At 41.5% G+C, this 24,048-nt stretch overlaps 1 protein-coding gene and 1 pseudogene across 2 annotated transcripts; both read left to right on the forward strand.

The window, feature by feature from the left end:
* Positions 1–869: 869 nt before the first annotated feature.
* On the forward strand, positions 870–8,229 carry CD70 (CD70 molecule; the record flags this gene model as incomplete). The annotated part of the gene is given in 5 exon segments (XM_082380468.1): positions 870–906; positions 1,074–1,138; positions 1,141–1,350; positions 2,355–2,388; positions 4,629–8,229. Coding segments are annotated over 5 exon segments (735 nt in total). The 3' UTR covers positions 5,018–8,229.
* A 9,215-nt stretch (positions 8,230–17,444) lies between these two features.
* Positions 17,445–22,834, forward strand: LOC309623594 (protein kish-A pseudogene; annotated as a pseudogene). The gene has a single exon. The product of its transcript is annotated as a protein kish-A pseudogene (transcript).
* Positions 22,835–24,048: the final 1,214 nt, after the last annotated feature.

Below are 24,048 nucleotides of genomic sequence, written 5' to 3' on the forward strand. Positions count from 1 at the left end.
TTCAAGTCTCAGTGTCTACAAGTAAAGTTTCTTAGACCACAGCCACATGCACTTGGCATATACAGTCTGTGACAGCTTCTGTGCTACTAGTGAGTGGTTTGATTCACTGATCCTAACAAAGTATTGTCCCAACCCTACAAAGCCCAGGTAGCGTCTCTTCATCTTGTAGCTACGCCGTTGTTACTCGTTTCCTGAGGCTGCCATAACAGAGCACCACCCACTAGTGGCTTGAAACAACAGAAATTTACTCTTTCACCGTTCTGGAGGCCAGAGATCTGAAATCAAGGTGTCCGAAGGGCTGCGCTCCTTTCAAAGGCTTTAGGGGAGATTCCTTCTTTGCCTCTTTCTGGCTTCTGGGGTTTGCCGGCAGCCCTTGGGGTTCTTTGGTGTGTTTTGCATCACTCCAATGTCTACCTCCAACTTTCCTCTGTGTCTCTGTGTGTCCTCTCCTTTTCCTATGAAGACATCATGGGATGTAGGTTCCACCCTCATCCTTACTTCTGCAAAGACCCTGTTGCCAGATGAGGTCACATGCTGAAGTTCTGGGTGGACATGCATTTGGGGGTGACATAGTCAAGCCACTACAGTCATCAAGAATGGGTGTCCTCCAAGACCACAGGGAAACAGAATTGAAAGGCAGTGTGGCATGTTTACAACATCAGGCTATGGACGTGACCCTTGGTCAGCTTCCACTCTCTCCCTATTAGGCAGGTCAGTCATGTGACCGCATCAGGGGTGGTCCCACCACGGGGGCGTCAGGGAGGCTGGGAAGATGGAGAGGAACACATAGATATTTGGGGACCCCTCCTCCATCCCTGGGTGCTGTGGCTATAGCCCTGAGGCCCAGCAGAGCATCTGGTCCATAGTGGATGTTCAGTGAAGGTTTGTTGAATGAGTACCAGGAAGGTGAGTGTGGGAAGTCAAATAGAAAAATTGAGGGGCACCCTGGCCCACCTATTCTGCAGACTGGGGACCGGCAGAAGTTGGAGGGGAATTCCCTGCACTGAAGAACTGAGTCTGGTCCCTCCCTTTGCCGGACATCCCCAGGGTGGGGCACGGTTGGTCCCTGGCAGGTTCAGGCAGGCAGAGAGGGCCCCATAGCTGTGTGCGAGCTGAGGTTCCTTCCCTCTTCCTGCCTGCCGTCTACATACCCTCCACCCTGTCACACAGCTGATGAAGTGCTTGCAGAGGATCATGACGGCAGAGGAGGCCTCGGGCTGCCAGGTGCCTCACCGGCCCTGGGTGTCCGTCTGGTGGGTGGCTTTGTTGCTGCTTCTCCTTGGCATGGTGATAGGCTGCCTCGTCTGCAGTGTTCACCTCACCCGAAAGCAGCAGCTGGATTCAACTGAGGTAAGTCCAGAAGGGAGGAAGAGAGAGACAGACGTACATCTGCCTTCTGCAAGCTCAGGAGCATGGGGACCTCCAGCTGGGGCAGGGCCCTGGGGAGGGGGTGCAGCGCCGAGGGCAGGTGAGCAACTGTGGAAAGAATCAGCTCGGGGCAGAGGGATGGTGAGCTAGAGCGCAGACTAAGAGACTCGCGACCAAAAAAGAAAAAAAAAAAAAGATCAGAATGAGATGAATAAAAATCTGCCAGGGGGACTTCCCTGGCCGTCCAGTGGTTAACACCCCTCGCTTCCAATGCAGGGGGGTGGGGGGGTTCCATCCCTGGTCTGGGGAATTAATAGCCCGCATAGCGCACGGCGCGGCCAAACAATAGAAACAACAACAAATCTGCCAGGAAGAAAGATCTGGTGGAAAAGAACAGAGCGAGAGAGACCAGAGCAGGGAGGGGAGGCGGGGGCAAGGCTGCCCCCGGGGGTCTCCGGCTTAGGATAGTCAGTTCTGCCGACGCCAGGAGGTAAATCCCGGGTGGAGATCCCGGGGTGGAGGACGTATCTGAGAAAGATACGTACTGTATGGGGGCCTGGAAAATGACTCGTCTTTGGTGTTCCCCCAGCAGGCTGACTCAGAGGCTGCTGGGGGCTTCTCGAAGCTGGGAAGGGGCAGTTCCGGGGCCTCCAAGGACAGGAGGGACCCCGGACACCTACCACGGGGTCCGGCTTTGGGGGCTGCATTACGGGGGTGGGAGAGCTTTGCAGGGGAGAGAGGCAGGTGTGCCGAGGCGCCCTGTGTTATATCCTGGAAACTAAGAAGTTCTTCAGAAGGTCTTCTCTTCATGCTCACGGCTAGTTCAAACCTACTTCCTCTTTAAGAGTCCTTCACAAAGCTCCCAACTCAGTCCGGTGGGATGATGGGTGGATAGAAGGATGGGTCGAGAAAAGAGAGCTTCTTCCCTCGGGAGCATTCAAGACCTCTGGTGCTTAGGTGTTCAGCCCTCTTTTCTTTTCTTCCAGTGGGACTTAGCGGAGCTGCAGCTGAATCACACAGGTAAAACCAGATGCATATGTGTGTTGGAGAAAGAGAAAAGAAGGAGGGTGGGGGAGGGAGAGAGAGAAAGAGAAATTGAGAACGGATGAGAAAAAGAAAGAAAGAGAGGGAGATATGGCGGCGTTCTGTTGAGTGCCTGCTTCCTTGCTCAGCCTTTTGTTTTCTCCCTCGGGAGATCCCAAACCAACTAAACCAAGCTAATAGCCATCACTAACCTGCCCTCATTGAGGCCGCAAACACTAATTAAGCGGCTACTGTGAGGCAAGCCCTGTTCTGGGTGCCCTGAGAGCCCACAGAACCGACAGAAATCCCTGCCCTGTCGGTGTTTCCTTTCTACCACGGGGATCAGAAAATAAATAAATAAACAAGGAAAATATGCAGCATGCCAGGAGAGTAAAACACGCATCTGGTACTTCTGGGAGGAATATCAAGTAAGGGAGGGGGATCGGGCAGGCCAGCGTTGGGTTTGCCCTTGAAGATGCGGCCATGGGGAAGGCGTCCTTGAGAAGGGGGCTTTAGAGCAAGGACATGAAGGAACGTGAGCGAGGGTGCCATTTGGCAGTCCTCTCCCAGCCTCTCTCTAACCCTCTTCCTCTTTGGGCCTCTCCCCCTCTCATCCCCAGAGGGTTGGGTGTGTGTTCATTCCATTTTGTAACGGAGGGAAACGCTATTCGTCTTTTTTCTCTGTTGCTTTCTGGTGCTTTCTGTCCGGGCTGCTGTGACAGAATAACAGACCAGGTGGCTTATAAACAAAACATTTCTTTCTCATGGTCCTGGGGGCTGTGAAGTCCAAGCTCAAGGCACCGGCAGATCTGGTGTCTGGTGAGAGCTCGCTTCCTGGTTCATAAACAGCCAGCCATCTTCTTTTTTTTTGTTTTTTGTTTTTTGTTTTTTGTTTTTTGGTTGTTGTTGGTTTTTTTTTGTTTTTTGTTTTTTGTTTTTTTTGATGTGGACCGTTTTTAATGTCTTTATTGAATTTTTTACAATCTTGCTTCTGTTCTTTAGCCGCGAGGCATGTGGGATTTTAGCTCCCCCGACTTAGGGATGGAACCCACGCCCCATGTATTGGGAACATGGAGTCTTAACCACTGGACCACCAGGGAAGTCCCCAGCCAGCCATCTTCTCATCTTTTTGCTGGGTCTTCACGTGGCGGAAAGGGAGGGAGAGAGCTCTCCGGGCTCTTCTTTTTCTCTCCCCACCCCCTTTCTTTTTTTATTTCTATTCTTTGGCCACCCCACATCACCCCACCCCCGCCCCGAGGGGCATGCGGGATCTTAGTTCCCCGACCAGGGATGGAGCACGTACCCCTGCATTGGAAGCGCGGAGTCTTAACCACTGGACCCGCCAGGGAAGTCCCTCTTTCTCTTTTTAAATTGAGATATAGTTGACATATAACATTGTATTAGTTTCCGGTGTACAACACGGTTCTCTGTTTGTATATATTACAAAACGATCACCACAGTGCCTAGCTAACATAGTTAAATTTTTTTTTCTTGCCATGGGAACTTGTAAAATCTTCTCTCTTAGCAACTTTCAAATATACAACACAGTATCATTAACTCTAGTCACCATACTGCACATTACGCTGCCAGGACTTAGTTTATAACTTATTTTATAAGTTTTACCTTTTGACCACCTTCACCTATTTTGCCCACCCCAGCTCCCACCTCTGGCAACCACCAGTCTGTTCTTGTATCTATGAGTTTGGGTTTTGTTTTGTTTTAGATTGCACGTATAAGGGAAGTCATACAGTATTTGTCTTTCTCTGTCTGACTTACCCCTAGGTCCACCCATGTTGTCACAAGTGGCAGAATTTCCTTCTTTTTTGATGGTTGAATTATATATATATACACATATGTGTATAATATCACATATATTATATATAATAATATATATAATATCACATCTTTATCCATTTGATATATATATGTGTATGGTGTGTGTATATATATACACACACAATCTATCCATACGTATATGTATACATATATGTGTGTGTATGTGTAGATAGATAGATAGACAGATATCACATCTTCTTTATCCATTCATCCATCAGTGGATATGAGGTCTCTTTTATAAGGGCTCCACCTTCATGATCTAATCACTTCCCAGTGTCCCACCTTCTAATACCATCCCCTTGGGGGTTAGGTTTCAACATGGGAGTTTGGGGCATTCCCTCTGTAGCACGCAGTTTCCCTAAACCTCCATCCTTCCATCCCTTCTCCCACAGCCCTCTCAGGATCACGGCAGGACCCCAGGCTGCGCTGGCAGGGAAGCCCAGCCCTGGGCCGCTCCTTCGTGCATGGGCCAGAGCTGGACAACGGGCAGCTGCGTATCCAACGTGATGGCATTTACAGGCTACACATCCAGGTGACCTTAGCCAACTGCTCCTTCTCCACATGGACCGCCAAGCCCCATAGCGCCACCCTGACCGTGGCCATCTGCTTCCCCACGGCCCACAGCATCAGCCTGCTACGCCTCAACTTTCACCACGGCTGCTCCGTCGCCTCCCAGCGCCTAACGTTCTTAGCCCACGGGGACATTCTCTGCACCAACCTTACTCAGCCTCTGCTGCCCTCCAGAAACGCTGATGAGACTTTTTTTGGGATTCAGTGGGTGTGCCCTTGACCATTGCACTTCCTGGCCCAGATTTGTTGGGAGGGATTTTTTTCTTTGTTTTATCGTCAATTTATTCGTAAGTATTTTTATTATTTTGGATACATTGTATTGTATCCAAAGGTTGTATTTCTCTTCCTGAGAATGCATTGGCTTTTTTTAAACTTTTTTATTATTTTTTCTTTTTTTTTTTTTTTTTTTTTTTGGCCACACCATGTGGCATGTGGGATCTTAGTTCCCCAGGCAGGGAATGAGCCCACACCTACCTGAAAGGCATCTGAAGGACAGAGTCTTAACCACTGGACCACCGTGAGATTGCATTGTTAATGCACAGAAACATAATTGATGTTTCTATATTGATTTGGGGGAGGTTGTGCTATTTTTTTGTTTGTTTCTTTGTTTTACTTTACAGAATCTGTTTATTAGATCCAACAGTTTTTGGTTAAAGTATTTTTTAAAAACTCTTCTAAAAATAAAAAATTTTATTTCTTCCTTTCCACGTCTGATACCTTTCTTTTTCTTCTACAATACCTAGGTCATTTCACACCTATATCTGTAGGATAAATTCCTAGAAGTGGAATGGCTGGGTCCAAGAGGGTGTGTTTGTAATTTTGATATTTATTAACAAATTGGCCCCCACAGGTGTTGAACCAATTTAGATTTTTAATCTGCACCATGTGAGCATGGCTTCTCCATGGGATGTGAAAAGAAGCTTTTCATTTGTCTTATTTCTAATAAAAGGGGAGCCTATTCCCCGCCCCCATACTTTAGTGTCATTTGAATCATTTGTATTTTCTTTTCTGTAAAATCATGTGTGGACACTCTTTTTTTTTTAATTGAGGTGAAATTCACATAAAATAAAATTAACCCTGTTAAAGTGGCATTAATGCATTCACATAACTATATTCAATATCTGGTAATAAAGCATAATGGAAAAGAATATGGAATAATATGAAATATATATATATATTTTTTTTTTTGAGAAAACACCAAATGGTTTTGCAATGTGTCCACTCCTTGCCCAGTTTTTCTTAATTGAGTCATCAACCTTTTGCTTTCTGTTTTGTACAAAGTTTTTATATGTTAAGGATTTTAGCCCTTTATCTGTAATATGAGTTGCAAATATCTTCTCAGTTTGTCTTTTAACTTTTGACGTTACCTATGTTTTTTTTTTTTTTTTTTTTTTTTTTTTTTGCTGTGCATTCTTTTTATTTTTACATCCTTGGATCTAAATATCTGTTTCTCCTTTAATGGCTTGTGGATTTCCTGATCCAACACTCTCCAAAATTCCACACTGCTCAAAATTGTTCTCACTTTACCTGGCTTGAAACGCACAGGCTGAGACCTCAGCTCTATCCTGGCATTTTCACAGTCCCCCCTCCCCAACATCTCCCTGCAAAATAATTTACTTAATTAATTTAATTTTTAAAAAACCACCTGGACTTACAGAGCTCTGGTTTCTCAGATATTGCCAAACTTCTCCCAACCTCTTCCTTCCCACATTTATTTGTTTTCTTCCTTCTTCTCTCCTTCAAAACAATCACTCCTTTATTCCCTCTGCTATAGCCACCAGAAACCAACCTCACACCCACCCCTTTCCTGATCACCAAATCCTCGGAGATCTTAGAGTAACTTCTCTTCCCCAGTAGGAAGCAGAGACCTTGTAGCTGGAAGTTCTTTGGAAATTGTCATCAGCTTATGCAACTTAATGGGGTAAAAGGTATCAATCATTTCCCTACTCTCCTCCCATCACCATGGCAACTACCTAACCAATGAATGTCTGATCCTAGGACCTTATCCTGACTTTGATTATTCAAGATTTAATCATCTTGAATTATTAAAACTGCCATCTTGGTTTTCCTTTGGGTTAAGAAGGAACAAAATATTAGCAAACCAAATTCAACAATACATTTAAAGGATCATACACCATGATCAAGTGGGATTTATTCCAGGGATGCAAGAATGGTTCAACATATGCAAATAATCAGTGTACTACACCACATTAAGAAAATGAAGGATAAAAACCATATGATCATCTCAATAGATGCAGGAAAATCATTTCACAAAATTCAACATTCATTCATGATAAAACTCTCAACAAGCTGGGTATAGAGAGAAGGTACCTCAATAAAAAAGGCCATATATGACAAGACCACAGCTAACATCACATTCAATGGTGAAAAGCTGAAAGCTTTTCTTGTAAGATCAGGAACAAGTCAAGGATGCCCACTCTCACCATTTTTATTCAACATAGTACTGGAGGTCCTAGCCAGAGCAATTAGGCAGAAAAAGAAATAAAGACATCCAAATCAGGAAGAAAGAAGAAAAACTGTCTCTATTTGTAGATGATGTGATTTTATGTATAGAAAACCCTAAATATCCCACACAAAAATACTGTTAGAATTAATAAATTCAGTAAAATTGCCAGATACAAAATCAATATACAAAAATCAGTTCCATTTCTATGCATTAACAGTGAACTATCAGAAAGAGAAATTAAGGAAACAATCCCATTTATAATTTAAAAATTTAATCTAGGAGGTGAAAGATCAGTGCACTGAAAACTACAAGACATTGATGAAATTGAAGAGGACACAAACAGATGGAAAGATATATCATGGTCGTGGATTGGAAGAATTAACATTGTCAAAATGTCTATATTACTCAAAGCAATCTATAGGTTCAATGCAATCCCTATCAAAATTTCAATGGTGCTTTTCACAGAAGTAGAAAAGTAATCCCAAAATTGTATGGAGCCACAAAAGACCCCAATTAGCCAAAGCAATCTTAGGAAAGAAAACAAAGCTGCAGGCACCATAGTTCCTGATTTCAAACTATATTACAAAGTTATAGTAGTCAAAACAGCATAGTATTGGCATAAAAACAGGCACATAGAGAGACCAGAAATAAATATATGCATATATGATCAATTAATTTATGAAAAAGTAGCTAAGAATATACAATGGGGAAAGGATAGCCTCTTCAATAAATAGTGCTGGGAAAACTGGACAGTCACATGTGGAAGAATGAAACTGGTTCCCTATCTTACACCATACACAAAAATAAACTCAAAATGGATTAAAGACCTGAACATAGTGGTAAATTCCTTAACATTGGTCTTGGCAATGATTTTTTGGATTTGACATCAAAAGCAAAGGCAACAAAAGCAAAAATAAATAAGTGGGACTATATCAAACTAAAAAGCTTCTGCACAGCAAAAGAAACCATCAGCAAAATGAAAAGGCATCCTAGGGAATGGGAGAAAATATTTGCAAACCATATATCTGGCAATGGATTGATACAGAAAATGTATAAAGAACTCATACAACTCAACAGTGAAAAAAAAAAAAAAGAAAGAAAAAGAAAAGAAGAATCCAATTTTTAAAATGGGCAGAGAGACTGAATAGACATTTTTCCAAAGAAGACATACAAATGGCCAACAGGTACATGAAAAGGTGCTTGACATCACTAATCATCAGGGAGATGCAGATCAAAACCACAGTGATCACACCTGTCAGATGGCTACTATCAAAAAGACAACAAATAACAAGTGTTGGTGATGATGTGGAGAAATGAAACCCTCGTGCACTGTTGGTGGGAATGTAAATTGAAACCCTAGTGCACTGTTGGTGGGAATGTAAATTGGTGCAGCTGCTATGGAAAACAGTATGGAGATTCCTCAAAAAATTAAAAATAGAACTACCCTATGATCCAGCAATTCCTCTCCTGGGTATTTATCCAGAGATTTAAAAACACTAATTAGAAAAGATATATGCACCCATATGTTCATTGCAGCATTATTTACAATAGCCAAGATATAACAAAAAAACAAAACAAAAAACAATAGCCAAGATATAGAAACAACCTAAGTGCCCATAAATAGATAACTGGATAAAGATGTGATAGATAGATGATAGGTAGATAGATAGATAGATAGATAGACAGATAGATAGACAGAATATTACTCAGCCATAAAAAAAAGAATCGAACCTTGCCATTTGAGACAACATGGATAGACCTAGAGGGTATTACGCTAAGTGAAATAAGTCACACAGAGAAAGGCATATACTGTGTGATTTCACTTACATGTGGAACCTAAAAAACAAAACAAATAAACAAAGAGAACAGAACATAAACAGAGTTATAGGTACAGAGAGCAAACAGGTGGTTGCCAGAGGGGAGCAAGGTGGAGGAAGGAAAGAAATTTGGTGAGGGAGATTAAGAGGTAAAAATTTCCAGTTGCAAAATAAGTGAGTCATGGTTATGAAATACAGTGTGGAGAATATAGTCATAACTATGTAATATTTTTGTATGGTGACATATCATAACTAGACTTATAGTGGTGATCACTTTGAAATATATAGAAATATTGAATCACTATGTTGTGTACCAGGAACTAAGACAGTGTTGTAGGTCAGCTATACTTCAAAAACAAACAAATTCATAGAAAAAGAGATCAGATTTGTGGCTACCAGAGATTGTGGGGGGGAGGGGAGAGCAGGAACTGGATGAAGGGAGTCATAAGGTACAAACTTCCAGTTATGAGATAAATAAATACTAAGGATGTAATGTACAACATGATAAATATAGTTAACACTGCTGTATGTTCTATATGATAGTTGTTAAGAAAGTAAATTCTGAGTTCTCATACCAAAAAATTTTTTTCTATTTTTTTAAATTTGTACCTATATGAAATGATAAATGTCTGCTAAATTTATTGTGATAATCATTTCATGGTGTATGTAAGTCAAGTCATTATGCTGTACACCTTAAGTTTTTACAGTGCTGTATGTCAATTATATCTCAAGAAAACTGGAAGAAGAAAAAATAACCACAAGGAGATATCCCCTCACACCTGTTAGAATGGCTATCATCAAAAAGACAAGAGATAACAAATATTGGCAAGAATGTGGTGCAAAGGGAATCATTGTGCACCGTTGGTGGAAATATGAATTGATACAGCCACTATGGAAAAAAGTACGGAGACTCCTCAAAAAAATTAAGAGTAAGATACAGCTATCCCACTTCTGGGTATCGACCTGAACAAATTGAAAGCAGGAACTGGAAGAGATGTTTCTACAACCACGTTCATAGCAGCACTATTTATTCACAATAGCCTAGAGGTGGAAGCAGCCAGAGTGTCCACCAATTGGTGAATGGATAAACAAAATGTGATATATACATACAATAGAATATTATTCAAGTTGAAAAAGGAAAGAAATTTGACACATGCTACATGGATGGACCTTGAGGACATTATGCTGAGTGAAATAAGCCAATCACAAAATACTGTGTCATTCCACTCATAAGAGGTCCCTAGGGGAGTCAAATCCATAGGGACAGAAAGTAGGATGGTGGGAGCCAGGGGCTGGGGGAGGGGGTAGGGAGTTAGTGTTTAATGGAAACAGAGTTTCTGTTCGGGAAGATAAGAAAGTTCTGGAGATGGATGACGGGGATGATTGCACAACAATGTGAATGTACTTAACACCTCTGAACTGTACACTTAAAATGGTTAAAATGGTAAATTTTGTATTGTGTGGGTTTCACTACAATTAAAAAAAAAAAATCAAAAAAAAAAAAAAAAAAAAAAAAAAAAAAAAAAAAAAAAAAAAAAAAAAAAATCTCAGTGGTGCCATCTCCTAATAACTGAAAGAATGGCTACTTTGTATAGAGAGCTTTCCACGTGCTGGTCTATGAGTTAGCTAGGGCGCTCATAACAAAGAACAACAAACTAGATGACTTAAAAAACAGAATTTTATTGTCTCACCATCCTGGAGGCCAGAGGTCCAAGATCAGAGTATCAGTAAGACTGGTTCCTTTTGAGGGCTGTGAGAGAGACTCCGTTCTATGGTCCTCTGCCAGTTTCTGGTGGTTTGCTGGCAATCTTTGGTTCCCTGGACTTCTTGAAGCATCACCCTGATATCTGCTTTCATCTTCACATAGCAGTCTCCTCTGTATCTGTGTCCAAATTTCCCCTTTTTTATATGGAAGCAGTCATATCGGATTAGGGATCCCTTAGTCCAGTATGACCTCATCTTAACTAATTACATCTGCAACAAACTATTTCCAAATACCATCACATTCTGAGGTCCTGGGGGTTAGAACGTCAACATGTGAATTTGAGGGGGGAGACAGTTAAACCCATAGCAGCTGACCACTCTACAAACCTTGTTTTATGCAAACGTGACAGCAAATCTATTAGGTGGGTTGTAGGTTGAGGTCTGTGAAACGGCAAGTTGAAAACTGCAGTGTTGCAAATTGAAAATCGCCAAACACCAGGATAAGCTACACAAGATGGCAAATTGAATATTGCAGTCCGGGCAAGGGAACAATTTTAGGTCAAACTATATGAAATGGCAAATTGGTCACATGCTGACAAGTCTGTATGGTTTAGCATACTTCACTGAGATTCAAAGAGGTTATACAATTTCCCTAAGACCACGTAACTCTGGTGGAGCTGGGATTGAAACCCAGGTCTGACAGATATCAAAGGCATCCCCCACAAGACCATCCTACACATCCTGCATCTTCATGATGTTTCCTGAACACTCAGGCTGACTCTCTCTGCTTCCAGAATAAACCAGTTACCACGTGGTATTTCAATAGATTTTTTTCTTCAGTTTTCATTGGAGTATAGTTGCTTTACAATGTTGTGTTAGTTTCTGCTGTACAGCAATGTGCATCAGCTATATGTATACATATATCCCCTCTTTTTTAGATTTCCTTCCCATTTAGGTCATCACAGAGCACTGAGTAGAGTTCCCTGTGCTATACAGTAGGTTCTCATTAGTTATCTGTTTTATACATAGTATCAATAGTGTATATTCCTCTCACACCCCCCTTCCCCCTTCGGTATCCATAGGTTTGTTCTCTACAACTGTGTCTCTATTTCTGCTTTGCAAATAAGTTAATTTGTACCATTTTTCTAGATTCCACATCAACAGATTTTTTTTTAGGCAGCTGTTTCCCCCACTCTACTCTGAGTTCTTTGAAAGACACATAAACAAGAAGAGAAAAAAAGAAGGTGGCATTTGAGCTGGGGGTAACCCAGAGGTTATCCCCGGAACCTGTGAATATGTTACCTTATATAGTAAAAGGGACTTTGCAGATACTATTAAGCCTTGAGACCAGGAAGTGAGCCTGGATTATCCAGGTGTGCCCAATGTCACCACAAGTTCTTATAAGAGGGAGGCAGGAGGGTCAGAGAAAGAGATGCGAGGATAGAAGCAGAGGCCGTAGTCGGAGAGAGATGCGAGATGCTGCGTTGCTGGCTTTGAAGATGGAGGAAGGGACCATGAACCAAGGAATGCAGTGGCTCCTTGAAGCTGGAAAAAGCAAGGAAATGGGTTCTCACCCTGGACTCTCCGGAAGGAGCACAGTGCCACCGACACCTTGATTTTAGCCCATCGAGACCCCCTTCAGACTCTGACCTTCAGAACTCTAAGCATATGAACTTCTGTGGTGTTAAGGCACAAAGTTGGTGGTCATTTTTCACAGCAGCCACAGGGAACTCATACGGGCCCTCCTCTTTGCCGCAGTGGCTGGGGTTCCGTTTTCTCACTAACCCCTGCATCTCTCCCCCTCTCACCTCTCTCTTCATAGATCTGACTCCCTTCTCTCACAGAGCACCTGAGATCTGCTTTTACTGATGCACAAGGAACTTCACATGTCTCAACAATCCTACCGAAGTTATATACCAGAACACATCAAGAGATTTTTTTTTTTAACAAAAGGACCATCATCCACTTCCAGAAATGAATTGTGCCACCCCACTTGAAAGCCAAGGACCACTGTCAGGACCATGAGCCCCACTATGGCAGAAGTGGGGGAATGCTCGTGGGTGTGTTGTAAAGTAGAAAATGAGGACTTCTCTGGTTGTCCAGTGGTTAAGACTCCACGCTTCCACTGCAGGGGGCACAGGTTTGATCTCTGGTCAGGGAACTAAGACCCTACATGCCACGCAGCCAAAAAATAATAATAATAATAAAGTAGAAAATGAGGCTACAACCAGGTTATGCAGAGCTAAAATGCTAGGCTAAGAACTGAGTGTTTCTTGCCTAGGCAAGAGGGAGCCATTGAAGGTGCTAGAGTGAGGAGGGCCCCGATTGGATTTATAGTTTTACAAGGAACCTTCTACATCATTCTCCCTAACCCCAGGACTAGATCAAATTCTCTCCTCTTGTGCCTATATTATTACTAGTACTTTCCTTCATAGTGCTGTTTACAATTAAACAGCTATACACAGAAATATTTGCTAACTCTCTATCAAGACCAGGCTGGCCTTGTTTTCTTCGGGCATTAGAGTGTCTACAGTATCGCATGGGAATGAGTGTAATAATGACAGAGAAGAAAGGAGAAGTACTTGTGAAAGGAAAGAAGGAAGTAAGGCTCAACATCATTAGTCATCAAGGAAATGCAAATCAAGACCATCATGAGATATCATTGCACTCCCCCTAGGATGGCTATATTCGGAAAAGACAGACAATAAAAAATGCTGTCAAGGATGGAGACAAATTGGAACAGTGGTGGTTAATATTATGTGTCAACTTGACTGGATGTGTCAACATTTTGATGGGATGTCCAGATGTCTAGTTAGGCAATATTGCTGGGTGTTTCTGGAAGAAACTATCATTTGAATCGGCAGACAGAGTGGAGAGCACTGCCCTCCCCAATGTGGGCTAGTTCTCAGGCCTTTGGACTTGGACTGGAATTACACCAACAGCTTTCCTAGAACTCCAGCTTGCAGATGGCAGGTCATGGGGCAAATTCACATGAGCAAATTCTTCGTTAAGTCTCTATAAATACGCATCTTTTACTGGTTCTGTTTCTCTGGAGCAGAACAGAACTGGTTCTGTTTCTCTGGAGTTCCCTGTATGGAACCCTCACACATTTCTGGTGGGATTCTAAAATGGTGTAGCATCTGTGGAAAATGGTCCTGCAGTGCCTCAGAAGTTAAACGTAGAGTTACCACGTGATGCAGCAATTCCACTCCCAGGTATGTACCCAAGAGAAATGAAAACTTATGTCCATACAAACACTTGGACACAAATTTCCACCCCAACATTATTAACAATAGCCCCAAATTGAAATGACCCAAATGTCTGTCAATGAATGATAAACAAAATGTGATACATCAATATGATGGAAGATCATCTGGCAGTTAAAGGGATGAAGTACTGACACATGTTACCACATTAATGAATCTTGAAAATACAATGCTAAGAGAAAGAAGTCAGATATAAAATCAGATACATGATTCCATTCTTGTGAAATGTCCCCAACAGACAAATCCATAGAGACAGAAAGTGGATTAGTGGTGTATTAGTCAGAGTTCTCCAAACAGAATCAATAGGATGCACAAAAATATAGAGAGAGAGATTTATTATAAGGAACTGGCTTACACGATTATGGAGCTGAACAAGTCCCCAAACCTGCAGTTGGCCAGCTGGAGACCCAGGAGAGATGATAGTGTAGTTCAGTCCAAAGGTCCCCAGGCTCCAGCCAATGGAGGGAGTTGATATTTCAGTTTGAGTATGAAGACAGAAATAACCAATGTTTCAGTCTGAGTATAAAGGAAGGAAATAAAAATAAAAACAAATGCAAGAGGGCTTCCCTGGTGGCACAGTGGTTAAGAATCCGCCTGCCAATGCAGGGAACATGGGTTAAAGCCCTGGTCCAGGAAGATCCCACATGCCGTGGAGCAACTAAGCCCGTGTGCCACAACTACTGAGCCTGCGCTCTAGAGCCTGTGAGCCACAACTACTGAGCCCATGTGCCACAACTACTGAAGCCTGCATGCCTAGAGCCCGTGCTCCACAGCAAGAGAAGCCACCACAGTGAGAAGCCCACGCACCACAACAAAGAGTAGCCCCCACCTGCAGCAACTAGAGAAGGCCCACGTGCAGCAATGAAGACCCAATGCAGCTAAAAATAGAATAAATAAATTTTAAAAAATAAAATATATGCAAGAAAAAAACCAATATCCCAACTCAAAGGCAGTCAGGCAGGAGGAGTTTCCTCTTAATTAGCTTTTATTTTTCTCTCTTCAGGCCTTCAACTGATTAGATGAGGCCCACCCACATTAGGGAGGGCAATCTGCTTTACTCAGTTCACTGATTCAGATGTCAACATCATCCAGAAACACCCTCGCAGACATACCTACAATAATGTTTGGCCAAATATCCAGGCACTCTGTGGGCCATCAAGTTAACACATAAAAGTAACCAGCACAGTGGTTGTCTAGGGCTGAGGGAGGGGGTACCGGGGACTAACTGCTGATGGGTACAGGGTTTTGGGAGTGGGGGATGATGAATGTGTTCTAAAATTCATTATGGTAATAGATGCACAATTCTGTGAATGTACCAAAAGACAGTGAATTATACACTTTAAATGGATGGATTTTTTTGGTATGGTATATGAGTTATACCTCAATAAAGCTGTCACAAAAGTAAAAGAGGGGACAGAACATTGTAAATCAACTATACTCCAATAAAATTTTCAAAAAATAAAAAAGAATAAAATTCACAGAGCATGAAAAAATAAAGATAAATAAATAAAAACAAGCATAAAGGGTGCTGCCATATGCTATAGGCATGAAAGCATATATTTGGAATACCTCATTACAGGATGGGGTTGGCACACTTTCAGAAGTGTGAAGGCACAGGAAGGCACACTTTCAGAAGTGTGGGTTCTGAAAATTATCTACCATATACAAGTTTCAATTTTTCAGGAATCAAAAACCCAGTTTTTATTTTGCCCTTTCTTTCCTCTTTTTCCTCATCTTTTGAGAATTTCACCACAGCAAGGGAGTTGAAAGGAGGCAGAGAAATTAGGGAGGAAGATACAACAAAAATTGGACTCTTTTGCTGTTTGCTAGCCTCTCCTATTACGGTTTCATTTTATAATGTTCCCTGTTGGGAAATATCGAAGCAATTTTTTTTTTATAAATTTACTTATTTTTGGCTGCATTGGGTCTTCGTTGCAGTGTGCGGGCTTCTCATTGCGGTGGCTTCTCTTGCTGCAGAGCACAGGCTCTAGGCACACGGGCTTCAATAGTTGTGGCTTGCGGGCTTAGTTGCTCCGCGGCATGTGGGATCTTCCTGGACCAGGGCTCGAACCTGTGTCCCCTGCACTGGCAGGCGGATTCTTAACCACTGCACCACCAGGGAAGTCCCTGAAGCAATTTTTACTCCAATGAAAATCCCTTTATCTCTGGTCTCAGTTTTTACTAAATAAAAGGACTGGACCGGATGACCTCCAGCTTTAGTAGTCAATGACTCTGGACCTGGACAGGGGGAGAGGAATCACCACAAATTCCAGTGATTTACACACAAAGTATAGTTGGCTGTAATAAAGTTAATGTTAGAGCATGGTCTAAAAAATTGTTCTTTATCCATCAACCCCATCCTGTAATGAGGTATTCCAAATATATGCTTTCAGTGAAAATAAAATCATCTAGAAATTACAAAGAGAACTTCTGGATTATGAGAAATGTCTATGGAGTTAATAAATTGCTCTTAATTCAAGTGTAATGGAAACATAAATAAATAAATAAATTATTAATTTAAAAAAGAGGGAAGGAAGGAAGGAAAGAAAGAAGGAAAAGAGATTAAAGCAGAGAAGTATGTAAATAAAGAACAAAGAGTTTGCTCGCCACCCATTTCTACAAGGATGAAGTCGTAACCCACGGCAGTTGCTGAGCAAGTGTACACCCTGAGAGGAACTCAGGATGGAGAACTGTATGAGGCACTCCATGCTTTGGACAAGCAGGCCTTAGATATTTAGATATATATCTCAGGAAGAAGTTAAATGATTCCAGATTCTTGCATCTTCCCATACACAGAAAAGCACTAAATGCATTAACTTGAGATATTTGTTCTTTGTGACTAGCAGTAATCTTTTACCAAGATGTATGCTTGACCGAATGTATTCCCTAGCCAAAAATCACGTATAAACTGGCGTTCCCCACTGCCTCCTCAGAGCATTTTCCTCAGAGCTAACTGAGTAGCTGTCTCCTGGGCTATAGTCCTCAGTAAGACCCCGAAAAAAACTTTAACTCACAACTCTTATGTGGTGTGTCTTCCTTTAAGTCGAAAAAGCCCATGCAAGAGAAATAGAGCACTAAGAAGCAATGGAAAGGGGCTTACCGGGGCTTCCCTGGTGGCGCAGTGGTTGAGAATCTGCCTGCCAATGCAGGGCACACGGGTTCGAGCCCTGGTCTGGGAGGATCCCACATGCCGCGGAGCAACTAAGCCCGTGAGCCACAACTACTGAGCCTGCGCGTCTGGAGCCTGTGCTCTGCAACAAGAGAGGCCGTGACAGTGAGAGGCCCGCGCACCGCGATGAAGAGTGGCCCCTGCTTGCCGCAGCTAGAGAAAGCCCTCGCACAGAAACAAAGACCCAACACAGCCATAAATACATAAGTGAATAATTTTTAAAAAAAAAAAAGAAGCAGTGGAAGGATGTGGGTGAGACTTCGCCGGCCTCACTATGTCTGCCATCTTCAATTTTCAGAGTCTGTTGACTGTAATCTTGCTGCTTATATGTACCTGTGCTTATATCTGATCCTTGGCACCCAGTCTCCTGGACAGAAGTAAAACTGGGTTGTTGGGTATATTTTGGAAGTGTGCCAGAATTGGTGAACAGAAGAAGCCTTATGTTGCAGTATGCTGTATCGTGATGGCCTTCAGCATCCTCTTCATACAGTAGCTTGGAAGAATGTCAGAATTCAGTTGCCATCAGATTTAAATAAGAAAAAAAAGAGGAGTTATCTGCAGAAAATAATGAAAAGAACGGTTAACCCTTTTATCTCTGAACATTGAATGAGATAAAGTTGTAGCTGCTGTTCTCTGTTTTTGTTATTGGACCAATGTTCTATATAAATAATTAGGGGGACTTCCCTGGAGGTCAAGTGGTTAAGACTCCGTGCTCCCACCGCAGGGGGTACGGGTTCTATCCCTGGTCAGGGAACTAAGATTCCGCATGCCGAGCGGCGCGGCCAGGAAAAAAAAACAAAAAACAAAAAACCAACGACAACTATATAAATAATTAGGATGTAACCATTTAATAATCAGAGTGGAAATATGTCTGTAACAATCAACCTCAGTCCTGTCACTACAATATTACATTCTGCATATGTCATTCTGTTGTATCAGGTACCAGTTTTTAGTGAGGTATCTTTGAGACACATGGTAGAAAACACAATTGGTAAATTACTCAAGTTCCTTTCACTGTGATTTGGAAACAAGAAATCTTTATAGAATGAGGCCTTTTTTGGACTAGCTTTTTTATTGAAAAAAAAAGGTTCAATTTGTGTTGGTAAGGCTTGCATTCATATTTAATAATGCTGGCTTTTCCTCTGGCCACATCATTTTGAGCATTAACCAGAGTACCTCTACTTTTAGCCGACTGTCATTTATTACAGGTGTTTAAACTATTTAAAATAAGCCTATGCAGTTCTTAAGAAGGAAGATAAATGAGATGTGACTTTAAGGGTACTACTGAGAAGATGTTCCTATTTAACATGAAAGAATTCGGAATAGCTGACTGGTGTTATCGTCTCTGAAACCTCTGGTTAGGTATGGATAAAAATGCCTTAAGCATAAATTTGAGCAGCTGTCATTCTCTGAATAAGGCTACATGCTTAGGTCTCTACGTGTTAATTACCCCAACACGAAAAGGGTGTTTTTGTTTTTTAATACAGCACTTTAAATCTAGTTTATGTTTTGTCTATCAACTTGAACTGGAATACTGTGTCTTAGTAAGTGATGATAAACAGTTTTCAGATGTACTTACCATATGCCATGGCATACATCCCTTTGAGCTTTGATGATAAAGGAAGACCTTCAGTAATTTTCATCAAGGCAAGAGGAACGTGGGAAATGTGACAAATTTTGTAGCAGAACAGTTATGACACATGTATGGTTAACGTTTCTTAAGGTTCAACCAAAATCCAGTTAAAATTACAAAGCTAAGGAGAACTTCTTAACTAAAATGTGCCCTTGATAGAGACTTCCTTGCTGGTCCAGTGGCAAAGACTCCGCACTCCCACTGCAGGAGGCCCAGGTTCAATCCCTGGTCAGGGAACTAGAGCCCACATGCTGCAACTAAAGATCCCACACAGGGTAACGAAGATCCTGCATACCACAACTAAGACCTGGTGCAGCCAATTAAATAAATATATTTTAAAAATTAACCATTAGAGATAGTACTGATTAGATGTTGTTGTCAGCTATTAATTCCCCATAAAGATAAAAAGAATAAACCTTCTTTTTTTTTAAGAAAAAAAAAAGAAGCAATGGGCTGAATAACTCTCTTCAGAGAGATTTAGAACTTAGGACCTTGAGGGAAATGGTCCCCAGCCTGAAATTCTCATGAAACTCCATAACTTCTGAAAGTTGTCCTGTGAATGACTCCTCTGGCCCACTTCCTCCTGAAATGATGTCATTACCCTCCTGTCCCAGTTCCCTTTTCTCTCTCAGCCCTTGCCCTTTCAGCCCACACCTTAGCCTGGCTCAAACATTTACTGAAGTACCGCTGTGGAAAAATGTTACATGCCTTATGATAATAACAGCAAAACTTATACAGCATTATGCTAGTGTCTAACATTTTACATACATTACCGTCTTTAACACTTACAACAATCCAGTGATGTATGTACTTGTATTGTCACTGCCATTTTGCAGATAACAAACTGTGGCACAGAGAAGTTAAGTAACTTGCCAGAAATCACACAGCTAGGAAGAGGCAGAGCTGGGATTCAAACTCAGGCAGTCTGGCTCCATGGCACATACCCCATTGCTTACAACAACTTAGTTATTCTGATGCCTTTATTTTCCCATCTTACAGACAAGGAAACAGATTCAGAGAGGTTTCAAGACTTGTCCACAGTCACCAGCTAGTAACTGACAGTGTCAGGATTTGAACCCAAATTATCTGACTCTGTGTTTCATGATTTTAACATTCTCTGCATGTTCTTTTGATGATGACAAAAGCCTGAAAGTTTGTTAAGCTGAGGAAGAAAACATATATGTCTTTAAAATTCACCATATACATGACTCAAAGACCATGCTGGCATAGGTATATAAACTGCATTTCCTGTAAACCTCTCCAGCCCTAGCAACCAAATGAAATCATTTGAAGAAAAATAGCTCAAATTTCCCCAGTTGGGGTAACCACATCCCTCAGTATGATGCAAGACCCCAGAGAGTCTCCACGCTCTACATCTCTGTGAACTTGTATGGGATGCACCTATGAACAGGGTCACTTTCTTGGTGAACCCATAAATGTCCAGAGGCACAGCCCTGGAGGAGTAAAAATCTGTGAGACTTAAAACTACTGGAAGTTGGGATTTCCCGCAACGTGGCATTCTAAGAGAGGTTAGCAGGGTTGTTTGGTCTTTGAAAAACTGATCTATGAATTCTTCCTCATATTCCGTCCGTTCCCATGGGGGTCACACAAGACCCAGGGAAAGCAAAAATCCATGCTGGCATATCTGGGGCAGACTCTCCTCTTCTCTCCCCTTATCACAGGACGATATTACAGTCGCATCGCTCTTTCCTCCCTTACAATGAACTCTGTATTGTAAGGACTGTTCATTGTCGTTATGCAAATAGACCCAGAGAGGTTGGGCCCCCGAAAGTAGGCAAGTTCAGACATGCCCGTGCTTTCTTTAGATTGAAATGCCATGTGGACTGTCAGGCTCAAATACATGCTGAAAACAGACAGAAAACTTGCACATTCTCTCCTCATGTGCAAACAGACTTTTAGAAGGCTCTAGGAGATTCCCAGCACTATCGTATTGGATGTTTGCCTAATATATATATATATATATATATATATATATATATTACTAAATTTGTCAGCAAGAAAAATAGAATGATGGCTAACTTTGTCTAATGTTTTATGAAATTTTCCTGAGTAATGTAAACATAGCTGTTAAGAATGAGCAAACTGAATAAATGTGACATGAAATTTATAAATAAATTTTTCAACAAGAATGATGTTTTATAAAATAGGTCTAATTTAAAATAGTTTCCAAAATCTTTTTGGTAACTTTAAAGTTCTACTAAGTTAAGTTAAATGATGGTTATTCATTGACTATCCAGATCATTTCCAAATGAGATAATGTGGGAATTCCCTGGCGATCCAGTGGTTAGGACTCCTCACTTCCACTGCCAAGGGCCTGGGTTCAATCCCTGGTTGGGGAACTAAGATCCCACAAGCCATGTGGTGCAGCCAAAAACTAAAATTAAATTAAATAAAGATAATAAAAGTTTTAAAAAACAAATATGGTAATGTACTAAAAATTAATTGCTAAATTTAAGTTTACCTGCTTTGGGCTTCCCGTTTGAACTAAAGATTTTGGAGGTCTTTTAGGAAACACGTCTTGTGCCACATTGAAAAACTGTACTCTGAGGAAGCATATGCTTCTAGAAATATGAAATAGTACATTCATAAATTTGTTAATCTACAGAATGGTTGGTATATAACAGACAGTTCATAATTGCTTTCTTCCTAGTTTTCACTAGAAATTAAGGTTTCTAAGAGTTAAGATTTTTAATTAATATATGTAATTAAAACTGCTAGAAATAATACCCCAAAGAAGGTAGAGAATTTTTCCTCCCCTACACCATATATGTCTGGCTAAGCACACAGACCATTACTCTGTCAAATAAAAAACAAATCCAGACTTAGTAAGGAGAGACGTTATTCAGAAGGATTCTTCAAGGGAAAAGGGGAAGATATTGAAATAGGGCAGGGGGACCTACTGCAGTGAAGAACATCCTGACCATAAAGTCTTCAAGCATCTCAAGAGTTTTTCCAAAAGATTTTCTTTTATAGGAATACTAGAAGGAACTGAGCTTTCTAGAATTAGGGAAGAGGGATGAAAAGATGGTGTAATAAGATGGCCGATCAGAGGTCTTCCTGTTCTCAGGAGATGCTGTCTGCTGGCTCAGGTGAGACTGTGGCCAAAGTTCAGGGACCCGCAGGAAGGAAAGGAGCTTAACCAAAATTTGGTTTAAGAGCAGCTTTTTCCAATTGATCAGTGGGGACATGCAGTTCAGCTAATCACTTATGAGGCAAAGAATGGGAACTTGAAGGGTCCATGTCTGGCCTTGTTACAGATAAACAAAGGGGACATCTGTGGGTCTTATCTAAGTCATGTGAGAAAGGGTGGTCCTTGCAGTTAGTAGTTTTCCATAACACAAAGGGTAAGGTTTTCTAACCTTCAGATAAAATTCAATACTGCCAACTCATAGCAGTGAATAGTTAAGGAGCCTTCAAGAACCTTCAAGTTGTGTGTTTTATTGTGTCCTTTGATTTATTCATTCTACGAATATTTAATGAAAACCTGCTATGCACTACTATGTATCTTCTGAGGATACAGTGTGAACCATATCCCATAATGTTCCCTGCAGTATCAGCATCAGTCAGATCAGCCAGAAAACAAATATCACATTCATGGTGTTCAGAAAAGAGACCCTGTTCAACAGTGTGGACAGTTTTAAGGGAACCCACCAGGAATGGTATGAGTCCATAGGGCTAGGGGAAGAAGAAATTACTAGAACCCAGTTTTGCTCTAGTCATAGCAAAGGGCTACAGGAGACGACGTGTGGCCTTCAGTGGAGAGTTCAAGTATGATTTTCAAAAAGTGAAAACCAGGATGGTCATACTAACATAAAATAAACACATATTGAAGATTTTGTTCCATTCATTCATTCATGAAGGAACAGGTGAAATGGTAAGGCAGGTTCAAATTCAAGGACATACTTTATACAGTCAGTCAAAAAAATCCTAAAATGAATTCTCTAATAGGTACAAAAGTGATGAATGCTTATACATGAATATCTGTAGCAGTATTATTCATAACAGCCAAAAAGTGGAAATAACCCAAATGTCCATTAATTGATGAAAGGAGAAACAATATGTGCTACATCCATACAAGGGGATATTATTCAGGCATAAAAAGGAGTGAAGTACTGACACACGCTACAATGTGGATGAACCTTGAAAACATGATGCTCAGTGAGAGAAGCCAGACACAAAAGACCACATATTGTATAAGTCCATTTATATGAAATGTCCAGCATAGGCAAATCTATATGGACAAAAAGTAGATTTGTGGTTACCAGTAGGTGGGAGGAGAGAGAATGGGGAGGTGACAGCTAAAGGTCACAGGGTTTTCTACAGAGAGGTGATGGATAAGTTGAAAATTTGATTGTGGTGATGGTTGCACGACTCTGTAGATATATTGAAAGACGCTGAGTTGTACACTTGAAGTGGATGAGCATAGGAACTATGTCTTAATCAAACTGTAACTCTCCCCCCCCCCCGCAAAAAAACAAAAGAAACAAAAAAACAGTTAATAATGTCCTAGAAGTTCAAAAGAAGGCCACCCTGTAACCTTTGTCTTTTTTCCTAGAAAGAATCTATAAGTTCACATGGAATTTTACAATGTCTGGATTCTAATAAAGTAGAAAGTAGGTAATTCAAACACAGGTGCTTTTACTATTGATATGACATTATGAAAAAGACAAAGCTAAAGGGACAGAAATCAGATTAGTGGCTGACAGTAGCTGGGGTAAGGGCAGGGGGGTGGGGCCTTAAGACAGAGACATGAAAGAATTTTGTGGGGTAGTGGAAATATCCCAGGTCTTGATATTACCTAACTCAGGTTCAGCTTCCCACCACTCAAAAGTCAATACTTGAGAGACAGGTGTTGGTGGGAAAGGAAACGTTGCTTTATTCAGGAGACCGGCAGCCTAGGGAAAAGGTGGACTCGTGTCCAAGAGCAACTCCGAAGATTCTGCTGAACCGTGAGGGATAAAGGGGAAGTGAATCGCAGTTAATCATTCAGGGAGGAGGGTCAGAGTCTTCTATATCTTCCACCACATGCAGACTTTCTTCTGCTTGGTTGGAGGTGAGGTAACAGGGCGGTGCTCCAGGAATCTTGCCCTCAGCCTGATGTTACCATCCTCCAACTGGGTGGGGACCTTAGTTCCTGCAGAAGAACTCAAAGGTACTGTTATGTGTATCCCTTC

The sequence above is a fragment of the Balaenoptera borealis genome, assembly GCF_965194805.1.
Source record: "Balaenoptera borealis genome assembly, chromosome: 2".
NCBI lineage: Eukaryota > Metazoa > Chordata > Mammalia > Artiodactyla > Balaenopteridae > Balaenoptera > Balaenoptera borealis.